Source organism: Pundamilia nyererei, unplaced genomic scaffold (genome assembly GCF_000239375.1).
Source record: "Pundamilia nyererei isolate P.nyererei 1_Seehausen unplaced genomic scaffold, PunNye1.0 scaffold00003, whole genome shotgun sequence".
NCBI classification, from domain to species: Eukaryota; Metazoa; Chordata; class Actinopteri; order Cichliformes; family Cichlidae; genus Pundamilia; species Pundamilia nyererei.
In genome coordinates, this window is record NW_005187404.1 from 1,347,077 (window position 1) to 1,361,627 (window position 14,551).

The following is a 14,551-nucleotide window of genomic DNA, read 5'->3' on the forward strand; positions in this document are numbered from 1 at the left end:
CTGTGGACTGTGTATGGACCTCATGCCACTGGTGCGAACAGACTGCAAAATGACATTCAATAAGTTGATTCTTTATCTCTTTTTTTACTGATAACAGGAATGTCTGCTTTGCTAGAACGTTAACTGAAGCTCACAAGTAACAAAGGAAATCAATGCTGAAGTGTTTCTGTATATGATTTGTATAAAATGTGCAGTATAAACACCCTTTGAATTCTAGTCTCAGAAAGCAAAGATCTGGAATAATTATAATAATAATGATGATGATACAATCACATCCAAAGAGACTTAAATATAAAGCTGAGGGTATACAGAATGGGTATAGCTACATTAAAATAATAAACTACATTACAGAAGGAGAAATATTGATCTTTCGTTTTATATAACACTTTGATCGACTTTGGAAGTGCAATTCAGCAGAGTAAGTCCCAAACTGCTGATACTGTTCTAGCAGAGAGCCGAGACCACAAAGGCACTACAGGAGCTGTAAACACGAGTGTAACTCTTCATATTCTTCCTATTACCAGTGAGCAGCTTTACTTTAATTAGTTTATTTTTTATGTAATATCTCTGGGTAATCATTTGACTCCACAGACAAGTGGAAAACTTCAAAATAGATCCAAGAAATAGATCCCGTTGTTGGCATTAGATTGAACCCCCCCCAAAAAAACCCAAAAACAAAGGCACTTTTGGTTTATAAGGCTTAGAAACCTAGAAAACACCTTTTGCATGGAGATGATATCAGTGTTATTATCCTTCCTTCTGGATGTGCTGTGATTGTCTGCACCGCTGAGCTGTTCTTTGCTGTGATGTTAGTGTGTGTATACTTATTAACTGCTTTAATAATTTTAATTTTAATTTTAATCTTCTAGTGTTATTGAAGTTCTAGATTTCTCAGAATACCTTTAGCAGTTTTAATTAGAACAAGCCCAGTTATGATTTGAGTGCCTCCACCAGCCTGTGTAGGTGGATTAAGGCAACATAAGCATAACATTAGCAAACTATCATCATCAAAGAGAGGCCACGACCACAAAAAAACCAACAAGAAAATACAAATTCACCACCAACAGCTGTTTTTTTAAAGAATTGTTCTGGGGATTTTTCCCTTTCAGAGGCAGTTGATCTGTCTGTGCGACTGCCTCTGTGGGCCAAGCTGATGAGTCCAGTCTAAAAATCCTAAGTCGAGTGTCATTGGTCGGTGCAGCCTCTCGTGGAGGCGCTCTGCTCACTGTCCGACTGTCCCTTCCCCGGGTTCGCTCTACTTTGCCCTCTCAGTCATTTGATGCGGTGTCGTACCAGCGAGGACTCGTCCGTGATCTCACCGTTCCGGTTTCCGCATCTGCAGGGCAGGATGAGCATGAGCAGCAGGATGAGGAGGGCCAACGCGCAGACTGCCATCAGGGCGTAAGATATCATCCACACAAGAGGCTCCTTCAGTGGGCCGCCAGAGCAGTCGGCCGCCACGTCCGCTGCAGAGAAGGGTCCCTCGATCTCTGACAGAGCCACCCCATCGCTCACTGCAGTGACGTATGAGAGAGGTCTTATAACATGATCTCATTAAACCAAAAAAGCAGCATTAAGTTAGCATCACTCATACGCCCTCATTCAATACAAATTTAACAAGTGCCAAATAAAAAGAGTTAACCTGTGACTGTGAGCTAATGTTTGAGAAAAGCTGGAAAGACAGGTGAAGAGAACTTTTGCTGGACTGAGAGCTAGCTGAGGCTATCTTGACAATGAGCAAATGAACGTTTTAAACATTTAACTGAACAACTGTTGCTTTTAAAAGTGTGCAAAATCTATTTTTCATTCCTGTTTTTCCTCGTTTAAGGAACATTTAGAAATTGCTAAATATGGTCTCTTTGGCCGACCGGTCATGGCAGATGGCTGCCCTCCTGGTTCTGCTTGACGTTTACTTCCTGTTAAAGGGGAGTTTTTCCTTGCCACTGTCACCAAGAGCTTGCTCAAATGGGGTCATTTGATTGCTGAGATTTTCGGTGTATTATTGTAGTCTTTACCTTACAATATAAAACGTTTTGAGGGTTCCTGTTGTTGTGATTTAGCCCATAAAAATAAAATAAAATTGAATTTGGTGGAACTGGAAGAAATTATTCATGCACAATTATTGCCTTGTTTACCTGCTTAGATAAATGATCTCTTTCATGCCTCCAAATGACACAGACCATTAATACATTGCAGCAAGCGAGCTCACGTCACTCCTATTTTATAATCTTTACATTGGCTTCAGGATGTCTTGAAATTCTTGTTCTCACATACAGAGCATTAAACAGCCAGGCTCCAGACTTTATCCCAGCTTTTTAATCAAGCACACTGCTGCTCGTAGTCTTCGATGGTGGGCTCAGGCATCATTTTTTTTAAACAATGGCATTTAACTTTCTTATTTATTTTACCTGCCCTGCTTAGATATTAAATGCTGTCACAAGCCTCCAACCTTAAGCCTACAAAAGTGTTTGCTCAGTACACAACAAAAATGAACTTTGTACTTTAGTATTAGGGAGGGAGGCTTGGCCAAAGTTCATTTTTCCACAGAACTATGAGGAAGTGCCTCATAGTTCAACAAACATAGTGCAACAAACGTCAAAGGCTTAACCTTTGACGTTTAGATCTCAGTGAACAGGACACTGTGTTGAGCTCTTGGTCAGGGAGCCTGAAAGTGGCTGACTTTAGGACTTTGCCTGTCAGTAAGTTATCATTAGCTGATGTCTGGTTTACTCTGTACTTTAGGATTTCTGCTGTAGTTTCTCATAAAAAGGGAAATATTTACAGACATGTAACTGCAGTAAGTGGCACCAGTATGAACCCTGACCTGCACAGCTGCTGAGTGCGAAGCCCAGTCTCCGCTGAGTGCGGTCAAACACTACGTAGAAACCTTCCATAACAGTGGCGCCGATCACCATGCCATTTGTTGACGACGACACCCCGAAACGGAAGCAGTCCAGCGTGCCGTCAACGTCCATGATTGGCTGGATGTAAAGCTGTGAGATGACAAGAAATGAGGATGAGATGAGTTTGTCTTTGTTTGATGGAAGCTCTAGAGAAGGAATGATTATATGATTATATATGTGCCTGGCACCTGAGGCAGAATGGTGACGCGGAACGACTCGCTGGTGTTCGTGGCCCTCAGGTAGATGGACAGCTTAGGGAAAAACCTCCAGGGGTTCTCTCCCTTCATCCAACATGCTAACTTGGTGCCTTCCCAGAACCCTGAAGAAAACTCCTCGATCTGAATTAAAAACAAAAACAAGAAAAACACAGGAGGAAAGAGAAAAAAGAAAATAAGACAGTCACAGTAAGAAATTGACAGAGACAGAAAAGAGACAGTGCGAAGGATAACAGAAAAAGAAAAAGACAGAAAAAGAAGGTCAACATAGCACCAAAACAAGTTTTGATGTTCTGCTTTCATTTTCCTACTTTGTATTCATCTGCAAGGATGTGGCTGCTTTAATTGAAAATGTTGCCTCCAAGTTCAAATTAACCTTGGGAACTGTTTGTGTGCAGTTCCAAAAAGGTGAGAAATGTGCAAAGCCTAATGGTAAATAAACAAAGGCATGGAGCGCACACACACACATATATATTTTTATAACAGGAAAAAAACCCTCGATCCCTCCACTTAAAGCTACTACGTCCTTGAACAGTGAGTGTGTGCTATTCTCCCCTGCATATCTTTGCTCTGACAACATGTTTCATCATTGTCTGTGGAGCGGAGGCAGCATACCAGAGAGCTGCGTATGATGGCTTCTACCAATGCATTGAAGACGTTGACAGGAAGTCGCAGCAGAGTCGTCCCACTGTCGACTATAGCTTTATCCATGTTATACTGAAAGAAAGAGAGAAAGAGTGACGTGCGGTAGGGTTTGTTCTCGCTGCAACGGGCTCCTATGGAAGACCTTGAGCAAACAAAAGAATATAAAATGAGGAAGTTCTTTCACAAGCAGACAAACTGGATTACACTGCTCTGCAGCACTCCTACTCAGCTTCTCTTACATTTCAGTGTTTTAACCTTGACACAGCAAGTTAATCAAGTGCTGTGAGTCAACTTCCAAGTCAAAGTTACAGTTCACTTTGAAATAGTGCAGTGTGGAGTTAGGATCAGACAGTGAGAGAAGCGATTCAGACCGTGAAGTTTTACCTCTCTGCAGTCCAGATTCAGATTCTGGTCTCCCACCTCCAGCTTCAACACCTCCACCTGGTAGTACCACTCTTCTATTATAGGGGTGTACCACACTGAGCCTCGATACAGACTTGGTTCAGCCCCACCCATTATCTAAGAGAAGAAGATAACCAGAATTACTGCCTTTTATTTTTTGCCTCAGTAAATCAGCTAAGTTGCAGTTTACATATCTGTTTAGCTTCACCACTTCAGTATCTAACTAAACTTAAAATTAGAGCCTGATAGGAATAGGATTCTTAAGACAGATACAATATCGATACTTGGTGATCTAATTCTGACATATCGGCCAATTGTTTTTTTTCCCCAAACACTCAAAACACAAACAACAGATTTCCATAACATTTGTTATGTGTACTTATTTGTGCATTATGATAGTTATTATGTACTCATTCACGCTCTGCTCGGCTTTTGTTTGTGGCATTCCAAACATGTTGCTAACAGAGGGAGTGGCAGAGAGCCATGTGGTGGAAAAACTATGGTGTTTCCACCGTCTCCCTTTTTACCTTTTTTAAATCAGCTGTTACAAATATCGATACAGTTAGATCTACTTAAAATACAGTCTCTCCCTCAGTATCCTAATCAATATTAGTCAGAAGTGCTTCACAGAACGTTGTGATATCCCTGTGACCTTTGACCTCTTTGATATATAATGTTGTTGCTTCATTGTTGTATCCGACTTGTGTGAGAATCTAATTTTTAGCATATGACTTGTGGCCTAAAACATTCTTAGTGGATGTTCGGGCAGAAACTTTCACCACTGTGAAGGAATAAAACCACACAATCATCACCAGGTCAAGTGTGCCACATTAAATATCCAACAAGAATACACTCTAGCAAATGTTTATCCCTGTGCCCACACTCTGACAGACCACAGTCAATAAACACACATACACGCACAAGCACCCTGCCATCTTATCCATCTGTCTGCACCAGCGGGTCACATGATGGAGATGCGGTGAGCGAGGCACCAAGGTCGAAAGTATTACGGCGACAGACTTGCTCTCAGCAGGATGCTATCTTAGCTTAATTAGCTCCAGTCAAAGTAGAAAGGCCTTCCAATGTGGAAACACAGTGACATGAAGGACATCAGCTATGACGTTTATAAAAAGGTGCTGGTCACACACACAAGCTATCAAAATCTCAGACAGAGATCCAAAATATAAAGACTGTTTAAAACCAATGTTTTTATCTAATCAAACTCCTCCTTGGGGTGGTACTTCTGACTACTCACAAGACTGCCGCCCGTAGTGTCTGTTTCGCTGCCGGCTGACAGTCCAGCACCACACATCTGGAGGGAAAAGACGTCAGGAATTCCCAGCTGTCTCACCACGGAGTTGAAGAAGGGCTCCACGGACGAGTCAGGCTGGTGGAGACACACGAGACGGTGTTAAATAATGTTGATCGAGTGAAACCTTTACACTTGCGTTTCATACCTTTAGCTTGTGTAACTACACAGACTGTAAAAGCTTCACACACAACATCGTAGAAAATCAATCACCTCAAACATCATCATTGAATGGAAATGCTGAAATGTGTTTTTATGTGACAGCGGTGTATCATCAGTTTGGACTGTGATATGTTCACTCCTGTTTTCCTCCACAGTGTCACCATGTCATGCATGACAAACAGCCTGGAAGAAAGTTCAACCTCAGCACTCAGGAGTCGCCAATAGCACAAAGTGGTCAGTGTAAGCGTATCGGCTCCACAATCACTGACATTTGATCCCAAAGGTTGTTGCAGTCAGCGCAGAATGAAGGTACGTATTGTGCAGTTTGCGCTGACGTCTTTAACGCTCCATTAAGACGAGATTAATCTGTTAAAAAAAAGCTGACACTGGATAAAGCACCTTGATTTAGCTCTTCTTTTGAAAAAAGAAAACTGATTAATTCACATCTATGGTATAAGGGGAGATGGAAGTAAGAGATGACAAAATACAGCAACAACATAACCTCACCCCATCATTTTATAAGAAAAACACAGCCTCCTATATCACAAACAAGTTTTCTTCTTTCATGTGAAAAGTGGATGATGACATTCAGATAAGATTAGACCGCAAAGTTATTCAGTGGTTTAACAGAAATGGAGGTGAGCAGGAAGCCATGCATTGCTGTCACATTCCCTTTGTGAAACCTGCATGTTCACATTTTCTCAGGTTTTGCTTCCTCCTGCTCTCATCCTTAGGTTTGTGTTTAATTCCACATACATGGAAAACAGCACTTTAATTAGCCAAATCATTTTGCAACGATTCATACAGAAACAGAATTCAACCAGAGTGTGGTGTTTGTGCTCCAAGAACAACATTCTGCAAATATGACACACCAAGAAATTGACGAGTAAGGAGCAAATATCCCACGGAGAACACAGGTGGATGCTGGGGCTGTTCCAGGGGTTAAAACAGCAGTGACTCAGGGCAGCAGTCAGAGGATTTGCAGCTTAAGTAGACTGCTAAATTGGAAGGGTGTTTGATATGTGATGTGAGGAGTGGGAAGCATGTAAGTGAGAATGACGTTGCCTGTCCGGACAAGCTCAGAGGATTCACTCAATATAATTAGTTATGTTATTTTAGTAATCAATGCTTTTATAGTCACTTCGGTGGTGCTTTTGGTAGCACTGTTGCCTCACAGCAAGAAGGTCCTGGGTTCAAATCCACCAGCTGGTACTTTGTTTTGTTTTTCCCCACTGTCCAAAGATATACATGTTAGGTTAGCTGGCGATTTTTATACGGCTGTAGACCTGAATGTGTCTCTCTGTTAATCCTGTGATAGACTGGCAATCTGTCTAGTATACCACACCTTTCACCCTATGACAGTGGCTCCAGGCCCCCACAACCCTGAATTGGACAAGTGTAAGAAAACGGTTGAACAGAACACAAATGAAATAAATCAAATCCCCATTTTTTTCACAATTTACATATGAGTGCGCCAAAATGCCTGTCCTTTGAGTGTCGTCTTTGTTTTCATTAGAGTGTAAAACAGCTTCTTACTAGTTAATGTCACACTGGGCAGAAATCAATGACTTTGCTTAATAACTTTACGCAAACTTGTAAATGAGTATCTCCCGTACCCGTGCCAGCACAGGATAGGCCAATCCCAGGATGCCTTGCCAGTTGATCCCAGGGAGGAAGAAGCCATCAGAAGACAGGATGGCGGCGATGTTGATGTTGATGGTCCCGTTTGGGCCTCTGGGAATAGAGACGCTGTCCATTCCCAGCTCACCTTCCCAGTTGCCTTGGGTGTACCTTACAGCTACAGTGCGACCGGTTGAATGGTAGGTACTGGAACTAAAAGCAGGAGAAAAGAAGACAGAATATGTAAACAGTTACAAAGCTATATATAACAAAAACTGAATGTATTTACTATGTTATACTACAGTTATTACAAAATGCAAGCAGGCAGTATTCCAGCCACTCACAGTGCAGTGTTGAAGTAATGAGTAATAAATTGGTGTGGAGCTGCAGCCACGGCAAAGTTACTGCTACCCGTATCCACCAGGATGTTCAGCTGGAAAACAGAAGGCACAGTTTGTTTTAACAATCACTCCAGCTATCTGTTACCCCCCCTCCCCCCACTTACATGGCCCCAGAATCACATGGTAAAAAAGAAAAAAAGAAAAAAAAGAAAAGAATGACAGCTAAGCACAGTGGGATGCATTCACAAGCCTTTAAGCTTTAAAAAGACATTAAAGTTTGTTTGCAGATATGATTAGAGGAGAAGGGAGAAAGATAGATGTGAGAAATTTCCCCACAGCATGAAAACACAAAAGGTAAATTACACAACAGTTCTCAAGGAAACAATGAAAGGGAAATGGGCCATAAAAATAGCCGAACATAAAGAAGGTTATATCTCTTTTAGGGGCGTTTCGTGCCCATCTGAAAGATTCATATAGGACCGTAAATGGACATTTTCTCTGGAGGAAGAAAACGCAGCTTGGTTGCAGCTAAAATTAATTACACATTTTTAATAACGTCTGTAAACATTATTTTAGCAGCACACACGAGAGGAAATGATACACATGAAGTTGCAACGGCACTACTTTTGGTTCAGTTCAAGTGTTGGACAAACTGGTGTGAAAGGTCTTCATCATTAACAATGCACCTCGGACGTAAGTGTTCACTGAATGTGTGATTTGAGAGTCAAACACGACAGCCTCAAGCTGCTTTCATGACTGTATGACCTAACCAGTTGTTTGGTATGTGTCATGTGAACAGTGGGGACGAGTTAACAGCACTTGAGATCAAGTTGTCTTCCAGGCATCGAGTCAATGAGCAGGAACAAATAAACAGCAGACTTCTGTCACCTTCATGTTTCAGCTGTGGCCATGTTAACACTCGCTGGCAAGCATTCGCCACCGAGGCGGGGGTCATAAACCTAATGCCCCGACGCCACCTGATGAGTCAGCAACAAAGACTCGTGGCAATCTATGAAAACTGAGCAGCTCATTAGACATGTTCAAATGTAAACAGCGGTTTCAACAACTGATCGACTGTCGCCTCGTTGCGTTTGCCTTTACATTAAGGCGCACCACAACAGCGGGCAATAGTTTACTTAAATTACATTTCAGATAAACGCTTGTTGACCATTACGCTACACTGTTTGCTTATGAGCGCAAACTTTCTTAATCATTTCCTTGTAGCCGACATCCCACCGGCATGCTCAGGTTCATTTGGCCTTTATGAAAGCAGGTCTGTAATTATCAACCACATGTTATCGACTGGTTCACTCAGCCATGGGAAACCCCTGTTGAGCCGGGCTTATCAGTTCCTCCTCATTGCGCTGGCTCCTGTCCCACCACTGTCACTGTGCCATCCAAAACTCCTCTGCCACCTTAGCAGATGGCAGCAGGCCACTCACACAAGGCCTGAACCAGTCAAACAGGCCTGACTGGAAAATTCTGATATCCTGTGGTGAAGGAGAATAGCGAGAAGGGAAAGCAAGGGCAGCTCCTTATCCCCACACCACCTATCTTTTTACTAGTCACACTATCCTCCCTTTGTCAAGCTTCAGAGCTTCAGGCAAGTCTCTTCCCCTGCTGAGGCAGTCTGCAGTTGAGCGTTCGCTGTCTAATTGGCGGTAGCTCCATGGAGGCAGCGTGCATCTGCTACCTGTTTGTACCAATTAGCAGATGTGAGGCTCTCCAGCCAACACTCAGCCTGTGTGTGCCACATGCTAACAGACGCCGCAATTAGTAGCTGATTTGAATAGTGCCTCATTGAACACCGCGGCCCTGTAATCACATCATCATCTAGTTAGAATAATATTGAGAGTATAACTCAATAGTATCGAGTTACACGACATTTTGCCACCGCATAAACAATCTGAACCAAAGCAGATGGCTCTCTGCTGGCAAGGTTTCACTATAATTACGGACAGAACAGGGACATAAAAGACTAGAAGATCAAGAGGTGAAGCTTCCTCTATCTTTACTGTGCATCATAAACCAATTAAAGAAGTCTGAGCCTACAATTATGTTCACACATCCGTAATATTAACATCCTGGAAATTGCGCAAGAACGACTTTAAACGCGAACAAATAATAAAAATGGCTGTTTAGCAGGTATCTGTATCAAGTTCAGCTTTCAGGTGGTTTTAATACTTGATGCAGCAATATGGATCCATTCTGCTAAACAAGCGAGCTAGCCTTAAAAAAACACTCCATAATCTCACCCAAATGTGAACAATTCAACAAAAAACAAAGAAACAAAAAACTAAATGGCAATAGCCAAACCCCTTAAACATGTCATTAACTTTTTGTGAATGTTCTCTGCACAGAAAGTTTCCTGACAAAGTAGGAAACACACAGCTGTAATAAAAAAAACACCATAAAGACTGCGCCCTTTCTGATTTAATGTTTTGTAAAGGTGAGCCACCACTGACACATACATACTCCTCCCAATAGAGAAACATGTTTAAAATACCAATATGCTGAATATAACTGAATAGTAATCTTAGTTCCAGTGCTAATGCATTGATGACATTTGCTTAACTGACTGACTTTTATGATTGATAATCTGTTGTTATACATTTACCTGTTGAATAATGATAAGTAATAAGGGTAAAGGGGAATTTTCTTCTTTGGGGAACACTATAAAGTGTTCTTTTCTATTAGGACAAAAGTCATTAAGCACTGTGACTTGATAATAAGGAAGTGTGGGAAGTGTACTCTGGCAAGTGCTGCAATGTTATCCTCAGCGACATGGCAGGTAGCGCAGATAAGCCTCTGTGAGCCTGAGAAACTGAGATGTGCTGCCCAAGAGTCTTAAAAGCTCTGATCTGTTTAACTCGAGATGCCCCGGGGCAACAGGTCAACTTACTAATGAGATAATTCACCTTTGCTTTAAGCTCCAATTCAAAGACAACTACTTTACAACACAAAGGCAAATCGCTGCCACCCTTAAAGCCTCATGTATTTTTAATAGTGACGGGAGCGCCAGCTCACCCAGATTTAGTCCTCCTCAATTATTAATATGATCTTGTTAGGCGCTTTACATAACAAGCAGTATAAAAATGACGTTCTAATAAATTACACATACGCATTTCCAAGTTCTGCAACCAAAAGAATAGCAGCCAACGAATATCCCTGCTGTAGAGCAAGTGCTATTTTGTACAACTCTCGGGGTGCTCTCTGCTGCCTGGGATCCTGGTAATCCCTGTCAGCTGCCTGCTAAGAAACACTGGTCCTCGCAGGCAGCATCATGTGAGTGCATGTGAGCCAGAGAAAGAGTGTTGGTGTTGGTGGTGGGGGTTTAGTCTACAGACCCCTAGGCTATAATGAGGCTGAAGCACCCTCACAACTATATTATCCTTCCTCCGTGGTCCCAGGCGAGCCTAAAAGTAAGAATGTACTAGACATACTTATCTTCCCATGACCCTCTGCTGCAGGGGTAAATTTAAACCTCATATTTTGAAGTATAGACTTAATAGCTTGAAAAAAAATATGGCTGTTAAAGGAGTCAGTGATTGAACATTGGTGGTGGCTTACGACACCAGCTATCATCCACCTACGATGAAGGCTTCATCTCCACTCACACCTTGCATCAGGTGACCTCAACAGGTCACAAGATGTGGTGGGGTGAAGTCTCACAGTAGTTTCACCCTTCCCACCTTGGCTCATGTGACGACTCGCATGACCAAGTGGATCAGGGACCCTGAGGACCACTTCCACTGGGGATTAGATACCTGACTTCTTTCTTTCTTTTCTTTTTTTTTAAGAAATGAAGGAGCCTCTTGGGTAATAGAGATCTAGTCTGTTGCCTTATTTTTTTTTCAAACGTTCAAGATGACCTACACAGACATTTAAAAGCATATTTAAATACACAGTGCTGTATAGATGGGTATCCATGGCCCTGAGTCAAAACAAACACACCCAGCCCACCTTCTGACCACTGGATCACATGGTGGATGGACCAGCCCCTATTCACACATACACAGTAAACACACTACAAATGCATCCAGGAAAAAACAAATAAACACAAAAACACACAACACAGCGCAAATACAGTGATTAAAGTGGAAAGCTGACACAAGTGGTGCGTTTAAGTCTAAATGAGAAACGTAAAAAATATTTCAGAGAGTTAAAACAGACAGGAGCTCAGGAGCTACATTACCTTTTGACCAGGAGTACCGATTGACATTTCTATGTAGTAGCCTCTCCCAGAGTCTCCTTGCAAATTATTCACCATGTCCAGAAAGTTCACGGTACCGGTGGGATCAGAGGCCAGAGAGAGACCGCTTCCATCAGACTTTAACGCTACTCTCCGAAGAGACGTCAAATTCACATCCGATGAGACGTTGTACTTCCCTGGGTATATTTTCAGCGGTATGGAAAAGTAACAATAGGACACGCCGAAGTACAAACTCAAAGCAAATGCCCCAAACGAAACGAAAGTTGAGTATGCCATGTTAGTTTTTTGTTGTTTTGTTTTTTATCACGCCAGTAACAACAGAGAAAGTCTCAGAAAAAGACTCCTGTTCCGTGCTCAAACTTTTCTCCTCAAGTTTTCACACTGACCCGTACTGCGGTCGCCATCATGGAAACGATCCCGCTTCACCGTCAAAAAGACACCGTACATGGTGACATGCTTCCGCGGTGTGAGTGACACTGAACTGTCCGCTGTCGATCGATTTCCAGCGAGAAATTTCACCTCCATCTACTCTTACGACGGCGCCAAGCTAGCCCAAACAGAAGACTCAACTTCCGGCAGTTGCTTTCAAGTTAAAGCACACGTAACTGTTGTAACGGCCACACAAAACAGGCGTTTAACAAGCTAGGTAAAGTTAGATAAATTATGAATGGGATTTATGCAATCTTTGCATTTCTAAAAGCTACTTTCAGTCGCTCCCTTATTCGCAGTGTTTGATTTGCCAGATTTGTATTTTACACCAGATAAGACAACTCCAAAAGGTTTTCTGTCTCTCTTAATTCATAGCGACTCTAATAGGGGTTTATTATTAGACAGATGTAAAGACATTTGTGTCTCATTTAATTCAAAGCCAGTCGAATAGTGGTTTATTTTGAAGGCGCAGTTGCCGAGCTGTAGGTTTTTACCACATCCTTTTCTCCTGGTATCAGGCTGAGTGATGTGATTCCACGATGCATGACTTCCTTTCACAACTTGGACTGCTGTAAACCGGACTGATAGCACTGGGGGGCATGTGCCCATTTTTAAAAGACTGTAATTAGATTTCCCCACACTGCTCCACAGATTTTGCTTCACTTATGTGATCAGAACAAATTGTTTTTTCTGTCATCTACCCGAAACCTTTTGTTTTCTTTTTGTGGTAATCTATCTATCTATCTATCTATCTATCTATCTATCTATCTATCTATCTATCTATCTATCTATCTATCTATCTACTTTTAAAATGTTATTGTGGTGTCTTTTTCCCAATTTTAAACACCCTTTAAATCCTGTTATTGGGATTGCTGTGCAGCTCCACATTTATGTAGTGACTAGTATTAGTTAACACAGCCTCAGTTCTGATTCCTCCCCTAACCAACTTCCTCATCGTGGCCAGAGTATAAAACACCTGTGCCCTGTATCTTGGCTCCTGGTTTCAAGTTATGTAATTAAATGTGTCTTAACAAAGGTTAACTTTACATATTAGTTCAACGTAGTGTATGTGGGTTAGCTTCTTGTTATGTGTTTGTCCCTGTCACCTGGGGCCTGTACTACAACCTGGTTCACTTACCCTAATGTTACACCATTGTGGTTATCACCTGGATGAGAAACTGTAAGCTTTCCCAAGCATGAATACGAGCCATTCAGCCGTGTAATACAGCAGTGTAATACAGTATTTAAGCTTTCCTTTGGTAATCAACACTTTATGAATGTGTTTAACTGGAACAGTGCTCTAAGTATTAGCCCATTTAAACCCAACTATTTGCTAAAGCATAGTACTCGCCTTAGTCTGGTGAGTAAGACTAAGGGCTAAGAAGAATTACAGGTTTATGTTCTTTTAAATTGTGTTTTTTTTTCTCATGGCATGCAAGCTACATAGTTTCAGCTGCAACATCAGCTGTGTTAAACTGTTTAGTGGTGAGTAAGGAGGTGGCTTATAAGAATATTGCTTTCAAAGGAGGAGAAAAATGCAAGAAATAAAAATCTCCTTTCCTTACCACGCTCCATCAGGGACACACTAACTTTAGATTCTAACAACTGGACCCTTATGGTGTCTGCACACTGATATCTGAGGGATCTCCCAGGAGGTATAATACCGTTCTCTGAAAAACTGGCCTGTAGGTGGTTTCATGCATGTTTCTCATGACTCAAACATGACCTACATGAAGCAGCTGGATCTGCAGAATAAGTCATTATGGTAATGAAACAATAAAGTGTAACCCTCATAACACTGGGAATCAGGGCTAAAATAAATCCTTTGTGTTACAGACCTCTGAGAAGGTGTGAAGGGTCACAAGATGCTTATAATTTTCAGTAATCTTTGTGGTGAATCCTAATGCACGTTTGTATTAGACTCCACTGCTTTCCTGGATTTCAAAACAAACTCTCGTCTCTCTCCCCCCATGCAGATACTGCTATGTTATGAGTTGGTGCCTGAGTAACCCATGGAGTTACAAAGGTAACTTCCCCTTGGTAGGGTCTCCCAAGGTAAATGGGTTATAGGTAGGGAGCAACAGAGACCCAGTTACCTTACCAGGGATGGGATACTGGAGCACCACCCTGGAGCCAGGCCTAGTGGAGGTGATGTCGGTGAGTTCCTGGTGGTCGGACCTTCACCCATTAGACACAACTGTGGCTCACTGCCTGCTCGGGGAGCAATAGGCGCATTTAGGCCAAAGACTGAAGCCTTGTTTTTGAATATGGATTGAGTTTTTGATATGTTGGTCATTGCGAGTTTTTTTTTT

At 42.0% G+C, this 14,551-nt stretch overlaps 1 protein-coding gene and 1 long non-coding RNA gene across 2 annotated transcripts in view; one reads left to right on the forward strand and one right to left on the reverse strand.

The window, feature by feature from the left end:
• Positions 1-852: 852 nt before the first annotated feature.
• bace2 (beta-secretase 2) lies at positions 853-12,386 on the reverse strand. The gene is made up of 9 exons (XM_005720577.1): positions 11,793-12,386; positions 7,601-7,689; positions 7,253-7,469; positions 5,421-5,552; positions 4,148-4,282; positions 3,734-3,835; positions 3,092-3,241; positions 2,825-2,993; positions 853-1,514 (listed from the first exon to the last, which is right to left on the reverse strand). The coding sequence occupies exons 1-9, from the start codon at positions 12,084-12,086 to the stop codon at positions 1,273-1,275; spliced, it is 1,530 nt and encodes a 509-aa protein (XP_005720634.1). The 5' UTR covers positions 12,087-12,386; the 3' UTR covers positions 853-1,272.
• A 1,948-nt stretch (positions 12,387-14,334) lies between these two features.
• Positions 14,335-14,551, forward strand: part of LOC102210361 (uncharacterized) — a 6,643-nt gene continuing 6,426 nt past the window's right edge. Inside the window, exon 1 of the long non-coding RNA XR_311399.1 lies at positions 14,335-14,396. This is a non-coding gene — a long non-coding RNA (uncharacterized LOC102210361). The remainder of the gene's footprint in view (positions 14,397-14,551) is intronic.